The following is a 21447-nucleotide window of genomic DNA, read 5'->3' as shown; positions in this document are numbered from 1 at the left end:
GGAGCATGTGACGCGAACAGACTTTATGTCTGCGGTGAGCTCCGGCAAACGCATGCGGTGACCAATCAGCAACCAGGCGCAGGTCGGGTTTCGGCAAGTCATAGCAAGCGCTTGAATTCTGATTGGTCACCGCATGCGTTTGCCGGAGCTCACCGCATACATGGAGTCTTAAGGGCCATCTACAATGGAGAGTCGTAGGCCGTAGCAGTAGTCGTAGAAAATGTCTCCACTTCGTATTGCTTTACTGTTTACAGCCTACAGCAGACATTGAGCCAATTCATTGCGTGCTTACGATGAGCGTTGGGGCATTCGGGAATAGTTTTTGGTCGCCTTTCTTTGATGGCCGGCTTGTTATTGCTACGTCGTTATTATTCTAGACAGCATTTTATAAAGATAAAGGATTACGCTTTTAGGCAGACCAATCCGAGCTTGTATCCAGGTGCTTTTACAAGTTTCTCACAAAATGCCAAAATTAAATTTTCAGCACGTTCCATAGGTATTTGAAATAAATGGTAAAAATAAAGACAAAAATTAATAATTACACTGTAATAATAAAAGCCCTTTAAGGGCCATCTACAATGGAGTGTTTTAGCCGTAACAGCACTAAAACTACGGCAATGCTGTCTAGAATAATAACGACGTAGCAATAACAAGCCGGCCATCAAAGAAAGGCGACCAAAAACTATTCCCGAATGCCCCAACGCTCATCGTAAGCACGCAATGAATTGGCTCAATGTCTGCTGTAGGCTGTAAACAGTAAGGCCTGGTCTACAATGGATGTTGTAAGTCGTGTCGTAAGAAATCTAGCCAATCATAGTTGATCTTAGAGAAGAAAGAGAGAAGAAAAGCGAACATGATTGGTTAAATTTCTTACGATACGACTTACAACATCCATTGTAGACCAGGGGCTCGATTCTTGAATTCATTCGCAAGAAAACGTATGCGCAAATACCCGCTCTAACAGAAAAGTTGCAAGTTTATTGGTTAAAAGTCATACGATAGCCAATAAATTTCCAACTTTTCTGTAAGAACAGAATTTGCGAATACGTTTCTCTTGCGAATGAATTCAAGAATCGAGCCCCAGGCCTAAAGCAATACGAAGTGGAGACGTTTTCTACGACTACTGCTACGGCCTACGACTCTCCATTGTAGATGGCCCTTTAGCATTACTTGCTACACCTATTGTAGATGCGGCCTAAGGCTATGGCTTCTTCCGACAGGTTTTCATTTCGACTTTCTTATTCTTCCACTTCCATCCTTCCGTGGTTCCGTTCCAGTTGGTTCTTCGAATTTTATCGTGATAAAACGTGTTATCATCTATTAAAATGCAAGTGCCGCCAATTTTCATGGAATTGCCATTAGATGATCAGGTAATTTTATAAAATAAAATGATAATTGTGGCCAATTTTCTTAAGAATACATTTTATGGTATATGTATATCGTAAAAGACATTTTGAAAGATCTTTGTCTCTGACATTTAGGTTATATTAAAATGTATGTGCTTTAAAAGCAAAGCATTGGCAAAAATATTACATATATGTATTAATGTTTAAATATTATTGCCAGGCACAAGAACTGAGAGTATATTTTAAAAATCTTGGTGCAGAAATTAGCGAAGAGAAATCTCCAAAAGGTATAGAAGATGATTTGCACAAAATTATCGGGGTATGCGAGGCATGTTTCAAAGAAGGCAACGAAAATGAAATAGAAACTGTATTAAATGACATTGTCTCTATCATGATTCTGGCAAGTTTCACATTTTATACTTTTGCTTTTATTATTACAGTGTAATTATTAATTTTTGTCTTTATTTTCACTATTTATTTCAGATACCTATGGAACGTGCTGAAAATTTAATTTTGGCATTTTGTGAGAAACTTGTAAAAGCACCTGGATACAAGCTCGGATTGGTCTGCCTAAAAGCGTAATCCTTTATCTTTATAAAATCAATACACACCATATACATATATATATATCTATATATATATATATATATATATATATATATATATATATATATATATATAAAACAAATATACATTTTTAGTTTATGGCTCTTATTTCAATCCCTTGCTGATGATTCACCAATGAGATATCATGTTTATTATCATTTGGTACAAATAGCTCGAAATGTTGATCAAGTAAAAGCTGTATACAGTGGAATAGATCAATTGAAGCAACAATTTGCCTCCTTTCCTCCATCAAATGAGCAAATGCAAAAATTGCTACGTTTGTTGCACGAAGTTCTTCTAAGCTGCAAACAAGGGTATGGTATTATATTTTCTCATTTCTTAATGGTATTAAGATATTTAATATATTGAGATAAGATAAATAATGTAGAGAAAAGAGGTTTTTGTATACGTTATTTCTATTATTTGCAGTTATTTCTATAATCATTTTTTACACTTTATAATTTAGAAATTATTTTTAATATAAATATTCATATATTTTACATAGAAAAATAATATTCATTTTTAGAGAGCAAGCAGCAGCTGTTATGGTAGAGTTGTTGGGAACTTATACAGCAGAGAATGCTTCTGCGGCTAGAGAAGATGCACAGCGTTGTATATTAGCTGCGTTAGCAGATCCAAATACATTTTTGTTAGATCCACTTTTGGCTTTGAAACCTGTCAGATTTTTAGAAGGAGAATTGATACACGATTTACTTCTTGTATTTGTACAAGATAAATTACCAGCCTATTTGCATTTCTATCAACACCACAGAGAATTTGTCGAGCATCAACTTGGTACATACTTAAAAAAATGTCTTAAAAAATGCAGATAATATAAGATATTAAAGTAATTTAAATAAAACAAAAATTATATTCTGTACTTTTCTTCTCTTCCAGGATTGAACCATGAACAAAACATGAAGAAGATGAGGCTGTTAACCTTTATGCAACTTGCAGAGACAAATCCAGAAATGTCTTTTGATACAATACAAGAGGAGTTGCAAATTGATGAATCTGAAGTAGAAAGCTTCATAATCGATGGTGAACTATTTTTGTTCTTGAAATTTTGTTTTGCAATGACCATTCACATCCTGTGTAAACAACTTTGTCTCCACATTGCCCATTTAAGTGGAGACTGACTTTTAACAGGATATATTAAATGAATTCGTACTGACTTGGTAGAATTATATCTTGATACTGAGTTATCGAGATGTTCAACAATTTTATATATTATGATTGTGTGTAATATTTTTACGAGATAGCATAAGTAATATTGTTCCGTTCATTGTTTTAGTTTTAAAAACGAAACTTGTGAGAGCTCGAATGGATCAAGCCGGTCGTAAAGTATTAATTTCGAGCACGATGCATAGAACGTTTGGTCGTCCACAATGGATGCAACTGCGAGATTTGCTCGTATCGTGGAAAGCTAATCTTTCGGCTGTACAGGATGGCATGAAGACTGTAGCCGCTACGCAAATGGAACTTGCAGCAAAGAATAAAGCTGCTCTTGCTCACTAACAGTACTGAAAAATTCTATAAATATGCACAATTATTCGTGAACATACCGTAAGTTACCAAAAATTAATTTTTTTAGCGCAATAAAAATGTATTCGGTCTAGCTGTAAAAGAAATATAGTTGAACATTAATAGTCTTGCCGCAATATTATATTTGTACAACAAAGAAAACTTGCCAATTAGAAAATTTACATAATTTTAAACTTGCATTTATATACTTGATATATAAAAGATAAGATTTAATCATCTCATCTCATTTGTGTTATTAAACTGTTATATAAAATAAATGATTTAAATTTCTCACAACTGTGAAGTACATTAAAAAATTGATTTCACCATTTTCGCGCACTTGCGTCATGTGCGACACACAAACACATACACGCACACACATACACACTTTACATGTATATACAATATTTCATAAAGGGTATAAGAATTAATGTTACTGCAAATTGCACTGTTGAAAAAATATCAAGAAATATATTTTTAATTCTATAAAACTGTAATAATATTCTTACAGGTGTCTCATGATAAGTAAACTTGAATCAATAAATATGAACGCGATAAGATGAAGTACTTCATTTTTATCAAAAGCAGAATATGATTATGTCATGCGTTCAATGGAGTTTTTTTCATGCATAACGTCTAAATGTATTAATATTTAATTATTCAGTCAATATGTTTAAAAAAATTGCAAAAAGATATCCATTCTTTTATAATAAAATATACGATATTATAAAAAGCGTGTTTTTGACAATTTGCTTAATTTGCTTTGAACCTTACTTTCTAAATGTAATCCTCTTATTATATTGACATTTGCGATGTATTTCTCTATATCACGTTAATTATATAATCTTATAAAGTATTCTTACTTGTGCATAATTGACATTACCTTTGCATGTTTTAATAGTATTTATATTTCAACTAAACGAAAATATATAGCTAAAATATTCACACCCACGCGCGGCATACACATTTTATGAGTATCAACAATGCCAATAGCACAACATAGTTGTTTACTACGTTGCAAAATGTCCAATTAATTTTTAAGTTACTCAATAAAAAATTTAATCCATTATATGATATTTAAGTATTGACGACAACATATACAAATAAAATTATGTTGGAATAAATTAAATTCCAAATTATTGTAGTAGGCAACTTGAAATTTTGCAGACGTATTTAAGTCGATTATTATAAATATTTAATGCATATTCTTTATCTATTTAACAATCAATTTTCGCAACATTTGTAGCATTCAGTTTAAATAGAGTATAAAGTTTGTCTTTCTTTCATGTGTGTTTAGTAAATTTAGTCAAAACTTAAAGCATGTTTTCAAGTTATTTTTATAGAAATATGCAGTGTTCTGTACTTGTCTGCAAAACCGGCCGTATTTATTTCAAGTATACATAAACCTCTAAACTTTTGTATGAAAGAGAAATGACGGATGATAGAAACAATGGTATATATTGTATTTAAAAATTAAGAAGTGATGAATAAATGTCTTCATCATACTTGGTAAATCAGATCTGAGTAGAAAATCTAGGACGTGGTAAATCCCCAAATACTGTATCACCATGGACGCTTTTAGCTAAGGCTTTGATCGAAGCTCGAATGTTGTGTGGATCTAGCGGATCGGTTGGCAACTGTAAATATATATATATATATATATATATATATATATATATATTCAAAAGATGTATAAAATTGCGATATAATATATTGCAAAAATTGAAAAAATTTGTAAATTTTACCTGGTCGTCATCTTGGTCCTGTATTGTACGACGAATGATAGAAGGGAAAACAGGTACGGTAACAGGTAATGATTTAGCTAATGTGGAATGACTATCTCGTTGACCTCTTCGCATATGAATCCCTTCATTTTGGCTCGAATCTAAAGAAATTATTATCAAGACTTGAATCTAAGTAAAATGTTTCTATGAAGAATAAATTACATCATACCATCGGTATCAGATCCCTCTTCTGAAGACCACAGAAGCTGTTGACCAGCTGTGTCTGTATCCTCCATTCCTTCAAAAGGAAATAATGCTTCTGTATCGAAGCTAGCTGATTCCTTAGTACAAATGTACAATGGATCATTTTTTCTCGAACTTTCATTCTATAAAGTTGGTTATCCACAGGTTTATAATTACAATAAAGACTTAAGGCTATCACACAATGCCAGGCAACAGGCAATAGGAATAGGAAAGAGAGAAGATCCTTTCTCTCTTTCTCTTTTTCATTATTTCTGTTCCTATTGCCTGGTATTGTGTTTAGGCCCTTATTGTTGATTTGTCGATAAAGTAATGTAAAGCTTGAGAAGACTCCACACAGCATAACTTACGTTAATAGTGCTTTTGGAAGGATGTCTGGTCGTTATCTCATGTTTAACGTTTGGTCCACTGGACACTTTCGTGTCATTGAATATTATATTATACTTTGGATTCACTGTAGCTGCAGAGGTAATCAAGGTATTTTTAAAGCTGTCGGGAGTTGTTGGTGGAGTTTCTATATTATTGGTTACTTTATTTGTTTCATCTCCTCTACATACTAGTCTAATTATGGAAAAAAAAAACCATTTGAAATTATTACATAACAGCACATACTAATACTTAAATAAGATGATAATACTTTGATAACAGCCTATGTTCGTTATGTGCTCTCTCTCGAAATTGTTCCAACAATTGATACTGCTCTGCGGTAAATGCACGTATTTTATTTTCTATCACTGTTGTTTGGCGTTGTACAGCTTCTTCTAGCTGTCGTTGTAATCCATCTAGAGCCATTTGAAGTGTGCTAGGTAATTGTGAAACTAGCAAAAAAGAAATCAACATTAAAATACATGCACAATTTGTCATTTATTTGCTACGATATAATTAAAAACCATTAAAAAGATGAGTTTGAATGTTTTGAATCGTTGAAATGAACTGAATTATTAAAGCCATAAGAATATCTCTTTTAATACAATTTTGATGCAATATCTGATTGTAAAGGAATAAGAACATTATTGGCATTTTGGGTACACTGAATAAAGAGAACCTCATTTATTACAAAGATAAATCTTTAAAAAACTCATCCTTTTCCCTTGCGATATTCTTGATGCAAAATTCTCGTTTTATTTTTTCTTTCAATCTTAAAAGTTTTTAGTTATGTCGTTTTATTAGTAATATTATCTCTACATGCTTATTATTTTCTTATAAATAAAACTACTTCATAATTCAATGACAGTGAATATATACTTTAAACACTCATATGTATTGTGTACATTAAACACAATGACTTACCAGAAAATTTGTTAGGCTGCTGAAGATAATCATCGAGATCTTCCAAACTATGATTAATTACTATCCTAAACACCGGACTATAATCCGGATTGGATTTTAGTTTATTTATTTCCTCGGGAGATAACTGCAACAATATAATCTTTTCTTATAAACGAACAAAGTCATTCAGAAGTTAATTTAAAGTCTTAATCCATAAAAATGGTAGTAATGTTTATCTCTGATATTTTGTTTTCATAATTTATGTAAATAGTAAATACGAGTATACATATGTAATCTATAATTTATCTGTAATTAATATTATATGCAGGGACAATCGTCTTTGCACAAATCATAGGTTATATTGAATAATGTTTGAGACAAACATCTTTGGTCATACAATATATTATTCACTGGCGTATCCAGATTTAGGTTTTGGAGAGGGCTAAGAAATATTTCTATTTCTCTTTGATACAAAAACGAGATTAATGTTTCTTTTATATTAAAAATTACAAATCTTTTTAACCAAGCACAAACAACAAATCTAACATTAAATACCTAACTTATATGAGGTAGAAGAACAAATTAAACAACCAAATACTAAGATCTAAATATTTTTAAATATCTTTGAGAAAAACAAATATCTCTTTAACGAAAAGAATTATCACACAAAACATTGGGCAACATTGGTGAAAATTTAAATTTAGATTTCCTTGGCAAGTATTCATTTTCTATTATGACTTTTAGTCATTAACTTGAAATCTTTGGAGGGTGGAGGGGAGGCTTCCTTCCATGGACTCTTTCCTGGCTATGCCACTGATACTATCCATTACAATATATTGTCATATCAGCAGCAATAATATAAGGGGAATAAGTTAACATGTCAAATAAAACAAATCATATTATAAAAAACAAAGATTTTTTTTACCATTTTTTTAAATTTGGACGATTATCTCATGGAATATTGTACAACTGTATTATAAATAAATACTTTTGTATATGTGGATGGTTTGTCTAAGGAACTTACAAGAATATTGTTATTAATAAGGACTAAAGCAGCACCGTATTCTCTATGAACAGCATGAGTATACATCGAGCAATTGTAACAACGATGTATAATCCATGAACCAACATTTCTTATTTCCATTAAACCAGGTTGTTCTTTAGTAATATTTTTTAATTCCGGTACACTCGCCAAATCCTGTCAAAGATAAAATCAAGATCCACATTATTAAAATATGTTTGGTAAATGTTTAATGAATTGTTTCATGTTTTAATTATAATATACAAAATAATTTATTATAAAAGAGTGACACTTGTGCAGATATTATTTCATGACAAAATCGCAAAACTCAAAAAGAATTAATTTAGTCTCTAAATATTTTATTATTTCAAAATATCGAGCAACATATATACAAAAGATAAAAGATGAACCAGCCCGCTTTCAATATACGAAATACTAACTCAAGATTATCATTGCTCTGTAAAAAAAAAAAGAAATTTATATAATCGTAATATTCGCAATAATAGTAATGAGTTTACATGTCACAGAGATCTCTACGCGGAAATCGACAATGAATAAAATATACATCTTTTTACATCTACGACAAGAGAATAAAATGGTTAAAGTCTCTTAAATTCATACCGGTCATAATTTTGCAGTAGAAGTAGAACGAGTAAGGGGAAAGGGGACAAAGGAGGAGGGGAGGAGGAGGAGGAGGAGGAGGAGGAGGAGGAGGAGGAGAAAGGAAAAACAAGAGCCGGAGTACATCGTTTATCGGGGATTCTCGGGTTTTTCAGCTTTCTTTTCTTTTTTTCTTCAAAAATTTCATCGTATTTAGGATTTTTCAAAGGAAAAAGAAAGGACAAAAGAGTGAAAAAAGCTTTTGCTCACCTCGCGAAAGAAAGCATCAGCGCGCTCCAGGTCGGTTAATTCGACATTAGTCCGTTGTAACTCTGTACTCCTGGATTCGATGGATACGTTCAAGCATTTGCAGGTGATGTGCATCTTTCGGTAAACGATTGGTAAACGCGTAGTGTGGCCGAGAAAATACAGCGTTCTTTTCTTCCTTTTTTGGAGATTGAAGATGTGCGATTCAACACGAGATTGCGAACTACGCACTTTGTCGCAGGTATAGTTTCAGCTTGCGACGTTGCGAGTTTGCGGCTCGGCACTCTGCTGCGTGCTCTCTCTCTCTCTCTCTCTCTCTCTCTCTCTCTCTCTCTCTCTCTCTTCCTTTAAGATGTCCAGAACTGTCGAATAAACAGGTATCGTCACCGCGTCGAAACGTGATCGTTTATCGACCAAAGAATATCGAGAAGCGTGCAGTTGTGTCGTTTGCGATCAAATAAAACATAGACTTCTAAAACAGCTATCTCTCTCGTTTGGTAAATCGGCACGTCCTTCCGAAAGATGGTCCCAACAAAAATCAATTGAAAATAAACGCCGATAAACGTTGCAAGTGGCGCAACGAGAATCGTTACTATTATACGATCGTTCGTTTCGGGAAACGGTCGTTTCACGGACGATCGATGTATCTATGTATATTTTCTAAGTGAGAGTAAGAGAACGTCTAATGACATCTATTACGTTTATTTAGTGCGCAAGTATACAAGCGCCTCGAGTTAGTTTCAATTCATCAACTACCAATTGCTGGTAAATAAAGACACCTATTTATAATTATAATTAAGATTTAATACTTTTGCTGGTAACTTAATTAATACTGTTATCGATAATCCCATTCATTGTCATCTAAAATTGATTTTAGACTGTACATACCTATGAAAACGGTCATACTTCGGTTTAGTTCAAATTTTGAAAATAGGTTCTTTTTAGAGAAAAAAAAACATCGAGGATTTTTAGACTAAAAATTTGTTATGTCGATAAGTAGGAAATCTATAATTTTTAAATTTGCCTGTTTATTTTTAATTTTGTATTAGCGAGATATACATGTTGTTTGCATTGCTCGTTAATTAATTGCAGATAACAAGTGTAGAGGGAGGGAAGGAAAGGAGGATAGGAGTGTGTGAGCTTTCTGAGAATTTTCGTTTAAAGAGAAATTCTGCAATGTAACCATCATATTTATTTGTAAGATTAGATTCACACTATTTGCCTCCACATTGTTAAGTACCACAGAGGGATATTATAATTATTCTTACAGAAAGGGACTGCCTCACACACACACACACACACACACACACACACACACACACACACACACACACACACACACACACACACACACACACACACACACACACACACACACACACACACGTATAAAGATCTACAAAGAAAACTAAAATAAAAATTAATGAAATTGTAATCTTTTCTCGTGCTCATTTTAATTCATTCATGAATATAATCATTAAGATACATTTGTGTATATATATATATTGCACACTACTAGACTAGCACCAATAAAGTACTGGTCATAATGGACCACAATTATTAATCAGACACATATATGTAAATACATCATATACAAATTACCATGTGTCAATAGAATATGTACACATATACATATAATACAATAGTCAACATATACATTCAAGACAAAAATATTTCAACAGGAATGAACATTTCAAAAAATGCCATATTATCTATTTGAATTGTTTAAATTTTAATGTCATTGTCTCATTTGTCATATTCTGTTTTCAGCTTAGAGATTTTTTCTTTCCATCGAAAATATTCGTTGAAACGTATTGCAGCATATCTGAAAACCATGTAAAAATTTAATGTAATAATTACTTGGTCAAAATATTTCATTTCCTAACTTTCCTATTGCACAAGAAAATGATTATCTATTGGCCAATATTATTGCCATTATTTTATCTTTTTTATTATTACTCTTTCTATCACATTAAATTTGATAGTAGATATGTAAATATAATTTCTATCAATAAATAAAAAACTTACGCCAAAAAATCAAAACCAATATGTGAATGTTCGCTCTGAATAAGGGCCCAACAGCCCCAAAAAAAGTGCGGCAAGGGAGTAAATTTAGTAATTTGCCAATATAATTTATCAACATCTTTTTCAGACACGTTAGTTGTTGCGTTGTACACTTGCAAATATTCTCTCAACCACATTTTTTGGAAATTTTCATCTGGATACAAAGAATAATCTGGCTCATCAAAACCTTAAATGTGTAAAAAAATTTTTTTCTTTAGTTATATTTTGTTGCACTCGGATTTCTATACAATACAAATATACAGATATAATATATACACGCACACACACGTGCGCGTGTTTTTTTTTAAACTAGTATATTCTTAAGAGCATTGAAAAATGCACAATTACCAGCGAATTCTGTAAAGTGATTAATTATATCAAATGCTTGATAGTTGAACGCAGTGTATTCATAATCGATAAAAACGACGCTTAATTGTCTTTGATTGTATAATATATTTCCTAGTAAAAGATCATTGTGAGCGAACACTACTGGACTGTTCACATGGGAAAGCGTACTTTTCAATATCTGATATTCTTTCTCCAATATCGCATAAGATGGTATCAACATTTTAAACCTTGAAATGAAAACTATTACAATAACTAAGTCATTTGAATATATCTTTGGATATATATTATAATATAAATAGGAAAATCTATTGTAATCGCTTACTTTGTTTGCTTGAGGGAATTGGAGAAATTTTTAGGCATAATTTCCATAAATTTCTTTGTTTTTTCCCAAATAAAAGCTTCTTTTGGTACAGACTCGTTTTCAAATTCAAGATTGTGCATTTCAGCCATACGTTTCGCAATTAATGGGTATACTTTCGGATTCCTTACTGTTTCACTGGTTAAAGTTTCACCTTCTAAGAATTCATAGGCAAACCCATTGTTAAATGTAGCATAAATGCAATGAGTGTATCCAGCCTTGTTTAATATCTATACAAAAATATTTATTCTGTACATTAGTATGTTTCTCTACACGTTAAATAACATTTGAATTTGTTATATTTCTTCATGTTATGTATAGGCTACTTGTATTTATACGTACTTTAATCAAAGAAATACATTACAAATAAATTACAACTAAATTATAAATTGAAATACAAATAGGATGACAACATATAAAGTCAATAAGATTTTTACCCGAATATTTTTTATTTCACTTTTTCGGTCAATCAATAAATCTGAATTGTTGCCATAAATTCTAATCAGAACCATATCTTTATAATGCCCCGAGTACCATACTCCTATTAACTTATTTGTTCTTCCATCGGTAAATACCTGAAACAAAAAAATTCTTATAGTTGTAATACAATTATATCAAGTAAATTGAAATATATCTAATGAATATTACATGTATAAAATGTGAAATATATATTATAAACTATTGAACTACCCTACTATTGATTTACCTTAACTGAGCTATACTCTTATCAGTCCTTTTACTTTATATATATATACATATATACATATTCATATTTCTTGTTGTTTACTTATTAATAAATTTGATAAAACTGATTCAAATTGTTTGTATATACAAAAGTATAAATACAATAAATCGTAATAAAAATATAAATACTAATCTATGAGGGATATTGAAATTCATATCATATATCAATGTATGTAAAGGTAAAAAATAACCTATCGGGAAGATAATTTGTATAGATCAATGTAAAAGATCACTGTAAATGTAGTTAGACAACCTATTTTTTAAGACTTTACTTTTTTAAATGCTGTAGACTCCAGAGATATACAATTTAGTTTTGAAGCAATTACTGTCGTTTATTTGTTGCTATCGATTAATAAAAGAAAATGTAATAGCGAAAATATAAAGTTATTACCTTGAAATGCAGGTGTTGCAAAGGCCAAGATGGTCTAATGCTCTTTATTATATCTTTGGCACCAACAATAATCTCATTGTCATCTATTGTTATGTTAAGATGTTCTTCACATACATTCATAGCTCAATGTTATTTTATAAAATGCTTTTATGGAATGAGTATATATTTTATTCTGTTTTATTTTAATATTTAAATAATAGAGATCAGATAAAGTACAAATAATTTGAATATATTTTAAACTCGGAGAAAGTATATTCAATTTACAAGGAATAAAATAGATATAACACTCTCTTGAATCTGTTATTAATTTCGTTACAGATTATTAAAATATTTATTTAACTGACGAATTTACATGTACACGTGTACAAAAATCAAAATGTAATAAAAACATGATAATATCCAATCTATATAGGGTGCTTTCCATTTAATGACACAAGTCGACACAAGTGTCGTTCTATCTTTGTTACTCATTGAACATAAAAAAAGATAGAACGATGCTTGTGTCGACTTGTGTTACTAAATGGAAAGCACCCATAGATACTAATAGATACCTCACGGTTATCAACAGTACTAAAGAACATCATGTGGTCTGTTCTTTCTAGCTGCACTGTTGCACTGGTGCAATCTTATTGCACCAGTGCAACAGTGCAGTTAGAAAGAACAGACCAATGGACTTGGCTGTTTTCCAGGGGTTCGATTCTTGAATTCATTTGTAAGAGAAACGTATTCGCAAATTCTGTTCTTACAGAAAAGTTGAAAATTTATTGGCTATCGTATGGCTTTTAACCAATAAACTTGCAACTTTTCTGTTAGAGCGGATATTTGCGCATACGTTTTCTTGCGAATGAATTCAAGAATCGAGTCCCTGGCACACTAGACGCGATTAAGGCCGGAATTCATAGTCGAATCTTATTCAAGTTCCAGCTTAAGCACGATCTTGAGACGTCAATGCTGTTATTTCATTGGTTAAGTAAGTCTCAAGTCGGCTCGAAGCTAGACTTAAGACAATGCTTGAGCTTAAGATCGGTCTATGAATCTCGTCCTAAGCGACGAGCGATAAGCGATATCCAATAAAAGTTCTGCTTTTTCCAACATGGCGATGAAATGTTCGAAAATGTAGAGCTCTCATTGGATATCGTTCATCGCTTGTCGCTTATCGCGTCTAGTGTGCGAGAGCCATTAGAAAATTCGAACTTCTTCAGCGTCGACGCAGCGTTGACGCGCGTCAACTGACGCCCATGAAATAGCACCTTTATACAATTATTGGTTTTCGCATTTTTTACGATAAAGCTTCGACAGTTGTTATTAAACGTAAACGTGTCTGGGTCGGATATCCACCAGGGGAACTCTAAGAAGAAGAAGAAAATAACGCAAACTTAAATTTTGGTACTGTGAACCTCTGTTTGGGTCGGATATCCAATTGGGGAATTCGAAGAACGTAAACGTTTCACGTTTACGATTACTTTCTAATCTTTGCATGTTGCACATTAGTACATTTATACCGGAATGTATTGTATACCTCGATTCTGCGTGTAGCACAATATTATTGCTTTTCAAGAAATTAATGCATCGAATTGTCAAGTTTTTTTTACATGTAGATATGTATGTATATACATCTGTATGAGCATAAGTATCCAACACTATACTCTTAAATAAGAGACTTGATATTTTACAGACAGACAAGCGACATTATATTCTAGTTTAACTTTCAATGCTCAATTAACATAAGGCAAGTTAAGCGTGTATACGAATGCCAAAAAATGTCAAGGTATCAAGGTTCTATTAGGAAACACATGAGTGAGAGATACTTTAGCAAACTATAATTGCCTAAAACTTGAGCTAACAATGTCAAAAAAGATGGTGTTTGGTCAAAAAAGTAGCCAATCTACGATAGTGGGATTTTTGGCAAAGACAACTAATAAAAACACTAGGTAATTTATTTTTAACCATTTTCTTCTAAGATAAAATATTCCAAACAAGATACATATGCAGCTTATTTGTATTTTTACATATACAATATGTATTTTATATCTATACTTTTTTATTAATATTAAAATAAGGAATAATTGGATACTTTTTAGGAAATTGAAATCAGTGACAGATGAGAAAACTGATTTAAATAATGAACAATTGTCCAATAATTCCTGTCTTGATAAACAAAGGTTAGCTGGAGACTCGGTAACAATAGATGCGATAATAAATCTGGTAAGACAATTCTATTTGTTACAAATTTTTAAAAATTTAGTAAAGTATTTTTTATATAGTTTAATATAAAAATATGATTTATCGAGTCCCCTTCTTGGCATGTATAGCTGAAAAGAATAAAGAATTATTATTATATAAAAATATGATTTATTGTACAAACATTTGTGATTTATTACAAAACAATTTGTATAATTTTAATATTTTAAACTGTAGGATAACTCAGACAGTTCAGATTCGTACAAGAGCCCACTTAAAGTACAACTAAATACAGTTTGTAATACAACGGAATTGTATCATGTTAAAAGCCCAACAGAGAAAAAAGATGAAATTGAAAAAGAATTTGGATTTTCAAAGTTATTGCGAAAGAACAGCAACTCTCTGAAAACTTGTGTTATTTCTGAATCTTCTGATAGTGAGAAAGATGAAAATAATGTGAGAAGATGCTTGCGTTTAAATCCAAATAAATTGGAAATGAAAGATGAGGAAAAGCAAGCTGTCATTTCACAAATGTATAAGTATGATAAATACAACAGTGAAGATTTTCCTTCTTCTAGTGGTGCAACATTGTTAGAGGAAAATAGGCAAAAGAAAATAGAACTTGATGATGACAATGACATAATACCTAAGAGTACAAAAGATGAACAATTATGGACTCCTAAAAAAAACAATGTAACATCTAATAAAAAAGAGAAAAATATTGGAATTTCAGAATCTGATATCGATAGTCCTAACTCGAAGTATAATGATGACAGATCACCAAGAAAAAATTGGGGAGGAGTTGGTCCTGATATTAAATTGAATTTGAAAGATTTAGGTTTAAATAAACAATTAGGTTCATGGGTTGAATTCATTCAACAGAAACCAATAATGTCCACAATTCCTGTAAGTTTTACAAGTTGATATTTTATATGTTTTGTACGTATGTAAAATCTTTAAGTTCAAGGTATTTGATGGGTGTATTCCACTTAACATTCAACCATAGATTATTTCACCCTTGTTGTTTGCCAAATATTAAATAAAGACAAATGATGCTGGTGAACGTTTTGAGCGTTAAGTGAACTACAATGAATATCTCTGTTTAATATTTCTGTCTATTTTATTTAGGTTACAAAGAACAAGTTGCTTGAGAGACAACAAGATTTAAAGGAACTTCAAATTGAAGTTCTTGACAAATTTTGTATCGCTCTTGAATTAATTCCATTACCAATACTGGAACAATTTCCAAAATTTGATCGAGACTCTTTCAAAAAGTTGCAAGGTCTGCATCGACATATAAAAGCTAAGTTACGTTTAATACAAACAAAGTTATCAAAGTTACCAAAAGAAGATGAAAAGAATATATCCCAGTCTCCAGAGACACCTGGATCTGCATCGTCAAAATCTACTACAACACCAATTTCATGCATGTCTGAGAGTCACTTAACAAATGATAATGACTTTGACTATAACTATGGCAATAATAATGACAATTTTGATGTCTCATGTACTTCAGTATTCAAAATGACAACAGACTTTCGTCGAGACTTGGCAAATGTAATGGAATCTTATGCAACAAATGTAAAGAAGCACAATAATATGGAATCTGTGTCACCAGTTAAGTCACCTGAAATCATGGTTCAAAACAAGAAGAGTACTTTTCAATTGAAAAGACCTATCAAAACAATATTGAACACTCAAGTTTCAAAGACAATAGCAGAAATGTGGGAAAAGGACCAACAAATATCTAAGACAGTGAATTCTTCAGTGGATTTTGATTGTGTTTTCGCAAATGATACATTTAATGATAGTATTAAAACGCCGTCAAGTAATGAAAAAAATAGTCTTAGTTTAAAAAGAAATACTATCTCGGATAGTCCAGATAGTCCAGATAACAAGATTAATGCAAATAGAACTCAAGGTATGATAAATAACAAAAGAAATTTTTTGTCTTTTTCTTCTTAGAATTGTTGAATGAGAAAACATTTATAGGTACCTGTCAAAGAATTACTGCAAAAGTTGAAACCTTAACACAACAGTTGGAAGAATTTCCAGCTTTAGAAGAAAATTGTAATATAGATATAAGTGACGATTTGACAGGTATGAGTTATATATACATATATATTTTTTTTATTTATGTTGGTAATAAAATAAACAATGGTTGTCAATTCCATCTGTAGATTGGCCACAAAGTAATATGGCACAGAGTAGGAAGTGCATCGATGACAAAGCTTACTTAAAATGTGAAAAAAATAGCATAGAATATGGAAAATTTACTGGAAATTATAAGAACGATGGTATTAGTGGGGAATTTGATAGTTTAACATATCCACATTCGCAAGAAATGTTACAGGTATATGAAGTATTTGACAATTTTTATTTTTGTTAGATATTATATAATTGTCATTACATATATAATAAATTATTTGCGCGCGCACGCACGCCGCACGCACGCACACACATACACATTCGGACATGTTAATAGAGCTGGATAAATTAATATTTTTTAAAGTTAACTTATAAAATTTAGTTACATTTAAAATTACATGAAGGAAAAACTAACTTAGTCAAATAGTTACGTTAAAATTAAATTAAAATAAATTAAAAGTTAATTTTGTGAAGAATTATTTATATTAAAAAAGAATTTTTAAGATTAAATTACTCAAAACAATTATGATACAAAGCATTAAATAAATATAATGTTTTCTTTGTAAATTGAGTTTTTATGTATGAAATAAAAAAATATTGTTTATGTGAGAATGTATTTTTCTTTTATAACTTTCTTTTACATTAATAAATTTTTAACTTAGAAAAAAGTAAATAAATTAATGTTTATGTATTTCAAAATTAACTAGTTGAAGTTACAAATGAAATAATTTAAAATAACGTAGTTATAAGTTAACAACTTTATTATAGTCAATATGTTTTCTTTGTAAATTAAGCTTGTATGTATGAAATAACAAAAAAATATTGTTTATGTGAGAATGTATTTTTCTTTTATAACATTTCTTTTACATTGATAAATTTTTAATTTAGAAAAAAATTAATAAATTAATATTTATGTATTTCAAAATTAATTAGTTGAAGTTATAAATTAAATAATTTAAAATTAACGAAGTCAAAAGTTAATAACTTTTGAAACTTTTTAACTTGGTAATCACTGAATTTTGCACGTTAGAGATCAATAATAATATATTTACACACATTAATCATGTTTCTTTATTTCAGGTATTTCGACAGAGATTCGGTTTATATACTTTCAGATCAAATCAATTGCAAGCTATTAATGCAACACTTTTGAGGTTTGATTGTTTCGTTTTGATGCCGACTGGAGGTGGAAAGTCTCTTTGTTATCAGTTACCTGCTCTTTTAAATGTCGGATTAACAGTTGTTATTTCACCATTGAAAAGTCTTATTTTGGACCAAGTTCAAAAACTGATCTCACTCGATGTAAGACGATGTATTATTTCATATTAGATGTGAATATAATGAGAGAAATAATGTAATATAAAAACTTAACAAGAGTCCAGATTTACATTACATGTGTACATTACTATTGTACATTATATCATTTTTCAGTTTTGATTTTAAATTTGCAGATTCCTGCGGCACATTTATCCAGTTCTATAACAGACAATCAAGCAGAGGCGATATATAGGGAACTTTCCAAAAAAGAACCTGCTCTCAAAATAATATATGTAACACCAGAGAAAATTTCCGCCTCGCAAAAATTTTGTAATACTTTAACTATTTTGTATGAGAGAGAATTATTGGCAAGGTTTGTTATTGACGAGGCACATTGCGTTAGTCAATGGGGTCATGATTTTAGACCAGATTATAAAAGATTAAGATGTCTCAGAGACAATTATCCTAAAGTGCCAACAATGGCTCTAACTGCAACAGCTACACCGCGTGTTAGAACAGATATTTTGCATCAATTGGGTATGACTAATCCAAAATGGTATGTTTCTCACATACACACACACACACACGCGCGTGCGTATTTTTTGCATGCATGTTCTACACTAAAGAGATCATTGGAAATCAAAAGAAATTACATTTTTAGGTTTATGTCGAGTTTTAATAGACCTAATTTGAGATACAGCATAATATCGAAGAAAGCGAAAAATTGTTCCGATGAAGTCGTCGCTATGATAATGACAAAATTTAAGAACACTTGCGGCATTGTATATTGCTTATCACGTAAAGATTGCGACGATTACTCTGCACATATGAAAAAAAATGGCATTAAAGCATTGAGTTATCATGCAGGACTTACAGATGGTCAAAGAAGCAGTTGTCAAGGAAAATGGATTTCCGATGAAGTATGTTATTAACTGCATGAAATATAATTGTAGTAAAAAAGGTAAAAACGCACATATACATTTATACACATACATTTAATGTTTCATACATCTTACATCATTCATGAGGTACAATTTTATGTATTTTATGTATATGTGTATGCGTTTTTATTCTTTTTACAATTGTATTTCATCATATAATTGTTTATATATACATTTTCACACATACATACATGTTTCTTAGGTACACGTTATATGCGCGACTGTAGCTTTTGGAATGGGGATTGATAAACCAAACGTGCGCTTTGTGATACATGCAGCCTTGCCAAAGTCCATAGAAGGCTATTATCAGGAAAGTGGTCGTGCTGGTCGTGATGGCGAAATAGCAGACTGCATTTTATTTTATCATTATGCAGATATGCATCGAATTAGAAAAATGATTGAATTAGATAATCCAAATCCACAAGTCATTAGTACACATATGGATAATTTGTTTAAAATGGTAGCATTTTGTGAAAATACTACAGATTGTCGTAGATCGTTACAGCTTAATTATTTTGGAGAGATATTTGATAGGCAACAATGTATCGCGAATAAGATAACTGCATGTGATAATTGCAGATGCAAGGTAGGTTATGTATATTAAATAAATAATTGTTGCTACAAGATAGTTGTCTAAATAAAATTATTATTAATAATTTCAGGGCGAGATTACGATGTTGGACGTTACTGAAGATGCAAAAGAGATTATGAAAGCTGTGAGAGATATTAACAATAAAAAGAATTGCAAACTTACACTAGTATTCTTAACAGATATTTTTAAAGGCAGTGATCTGAAAAAGATTAGAGAATCAGGTTTATATACTCTTATTATTATGTATATAATAATAACAAAATAAATTCAAATTTATATTAATAATACAAATAAATAATTCTTTTTATAGGTCTTACGAAACATCCTTTATATGGTCGTGGTAAATCGTGGAACAAAAGTGACATAGAACGCCTTTTACATTACATGGTATTGCAAGAATATTTACAAGAAAATATGTATATTAATAATGAAATTGCTTGCGCATATGTAAAAATTGGACCAAAAGCGAGCGAACTTATGACAAAAAAAGATGTAAAGGTAACTTTATTAGCTATAAAATGTCTAGAAATGTCTGCAAACTGTATGATCAACAACAAGTTTACATTTCATTTTAGATATTTGTATCATATTAAAACATATAGAAGCTTTTTTATCTACTGGCTTTCGCCAATTTTACTTTATTCTGCATAGGTACAGATACCAACGAGGCAATCGAATAAATCTACGAGTGGTGTGGCTACAGTTTCAACAGTTACGAAAAAAGTCGATGGTATTATAAAAGAATTGCAAGATCGTTGCTACACGGAATTGATGACGATAATAAGGGGAATCGCTGGCGCATTGGATGTTTCTGCTTCTTCTATTATGAATATGGTAGCTGTCAGAGCTATGAGTCAACGTTTACCAGAAACTGAAGAAGCCATGTTACAAATACCACACGTCACCAAGGCTAACTTTGTCAAATATGGCAAAGCTCTTTTAAACATTACGCAGAAATATGCGGCAGAAAAAACTGGTATGATATTTCGTTGTAACATTAACAGTGTAGAATATTTAACATTATTATTTGTTCTCTCATCCTTAGGACTGCTAAATGAAAATGATGAAGATCAGAATAGCGATGACAGTAATGATAACACCTGGAATGACAATAATTCAAACTACTCTTATAGTAGTAATAATAGTAGCAGTCGTGGCAAGAAACGAAAGATTGGCAATAGATCTAACAGTACTAGTAATAAAAAGTATAAAAGAGGTGGCTCGAGGTAATGCAAAAAGAAAAATGTACTCACGCACGTGTCATCTCTCTTGCTATACGTATTGTGACATACACATGATAAACACACACTTCATGTACGTGATTTTACCATGCGCATTTTAAAACATTTTATTTAATTATTTATAGTGCATGGAAAGGAAAAGGTCGTCAGAGTGTGCCAAAAAGCTCAAAAGGTCCAAAATATAATACAACTACAAAAAAGGTAGTAGGACTCGCAAGTTTCAGCCAAACAAAACAATATCTCGCAAATCCCAATAGATACATGAACATTGCTTAATTTTTTTTTCTGTTTATTATAATTATAAATTATTTACAGCGTTTGCTATATATAATGTATAGACACAATATCGGTACATATCTTGGGATACACGGTATCCAAAGTTTTCTGTATGGCGTTTTAGTCATTTTATTACATAAAACAATTTGATACACAAATATTGCAAAATTATATGAATTCTAAATGGTTATCAAACATGTATGTAAAATGTAACTTTTGTAATAAAATATTTTTTATACGTGAGAAATGAGATTTTGTTAAATATTATATTTATTTAGAGTAGAAATT

At 31.0% G+C, this 21447-nt stretch overlaps 4 protein-coding genes and 1 long non-coding RNA gene across 9 annotated transcripts; 3 read left to right on the top strand and 2 right to left on the bottom strand.

Annotated features, from left to right (window-relative positions):
• The first annotated feature begins 1209 nt into the window (after positions 1–1209).
• Positions 1210–4330, top strand: LOC105838321 (eukaryotic translation initiation factor 3 subunit M). The gene is made up of 8 exons (XM_012683808.3): positions 1210–1370; positions 1567–1746; positions 1830–1924; positions 2048–2266; positions 2479–2747; positions 2850–2993; positions 3247–3518; positions 3988–4330. Exons 1-7 carry the CDS (start codon positions 1326–1328, stop codon positions 3468–3470), a joined length of 1176 nt encoding a protein of 391 aa, XP_012539262.1. The 5' UTR covers positions 1210–1325; the 3' UTR covers positions 3471–3518; positions 3988–4330.
• Positions 2053–8923, bottom strand: LOC118644154. Of its 2 annotated transcripts, XM_036289273.1 has the most exons (9): positions 8622–8923; positions 7755–7928; positions 6752–6875; positions 6099–6279; positions 5812–6022; positions 5430–5586; positions 5222–5361; positions 4983–5113; positions 2053–2254 (listed from the first exon to the last, which is right to left on the bottom strand). In XM_036289273.1, the coding sequence occupies exons 1-8, from the start codon at positions 8733–8735 to the stop codon at positions 4991–4993; spliced, it is 1224 nt and encodes a 407-aa protein (XP_036145166.1). In that variant the 5' UTR covers positions 8736–8923; the 3' UTR covers positions 2053–2254; positions 4983–4990. The 2 variants fall into 2 exon arrangements, with proteins under 2 accessions (XP_036145166.1, XP_036145165.1); XM_036289272.1 differs by lacking the exon at positions 2053–2254 and having other exon boundaries at positions 3920–5113.
• A 326-nt stretch (positions 8924–9249) lies between these two features.
• On the top strand, positions 9250–10437 carry LOC114255409. Its single transcript, XR_003626696.2, has 2 exons — positions 9250–9383; positions 9711–10437. It is a non-coding gene; the product is annotated as an uncharacterized LOC114255409 (long non-coding RNA).
• Positions 10056–13002, bottom strand: LOC105838319 (ethanolamine kinase 1). 3 transcript variants are annotated; one of them, XM_012683802.3, is made up of 7 exons: positions 12788–13002; positions 12524–12667; positions 11826–11963; positions 11353–11618; positions 11031–11257; positions 10647–10869; positions 10056–10443 (listed from the first exon to the last, which is right to left on the bottom strand). In XM_012683802.3, the coding sequence occupies exons 2-7, from the start codon at positions 12641–12643 to the stop codon at positions 10365–10367; spliced, it is 1053 nt and encodes a 350-aa protein (XP_012539256.1). In that variant the 5' UTR covers positions 12644–12667; positions 12788–13002; the 3' UTR covers positions 10056–10364. The 3 variants fall into 3 exon arrangements, with proteins under 3 accessions (XP_012539256.1, XP_012539257.1, XP_012539255.1); XM_012683803.3 differs by having other exon boundaries at positions 12524–12627; positions 12788–13001; XM_012683801.3 differs by having other exon boundaries at positions 12524–13002.
• A 640-nt stretch (positions 13003–13642) lies between these two features.
• On the top strand, positions 13643–21406 carry LOC105838318 (Bloom syndrome protein homolog). Of its 2 annotated transcripts, none has more exons than XM_028194054.2 (16): positions 13643–13909; positions 14199–14454; positions 14605–14728; positions 14942–15610; positions 15833–16625; positions 16697–16804; positions 16885–17057; positions 17933–18154; positions 18304–18665; positions 18771–19029; positions 19253–19636; positions 19713–19863; positions 19953–20140; positions 20294–20618; positions 20688–20868; positions 21009–21406. In XM_028194054.2, exons 2-16 carry the CDS (start codon positions 14369–14371, stop codon positions 21157–21159), a joined length of 4176 nt encoding a protein of 1391 aa, XP_028049855.2. In that variant the 5' UTR covers positions 13643–13909; positions 14199–14368; the 3' UTR covers positions 21160–21406. The 2 variants fall into 2 exon arrangements, with proteins under 2 accessions (XP_028049855.2, XP_012539253.2); XM_012683799.3 differs by having other exon boundaries at positions 13652–14125.
• Positions 21407–21447: the final 41 nt, after the last annotated feature.

This window comes from Monomorium pharaonis, chromosome 7 (genome assembly GCF_013373865.1).
Source record: "Monomorium pharaonis isolate MP-MQ-018 chromosome 7, ASM1337386v2, whole genome shotgun sequence".
Taxonomy (NCBI): domain Eukaryota; kingdom Metazoa; phylum Arthropoda; class Insecta; order Hymenoptera; family Formicidae; genus Monomorium; species Monomorium pharaonis.
Note: the sequence above shows the minus strand (reverse complement) of the source record. Positions and strands in the feature narration are given on the sequence as shown.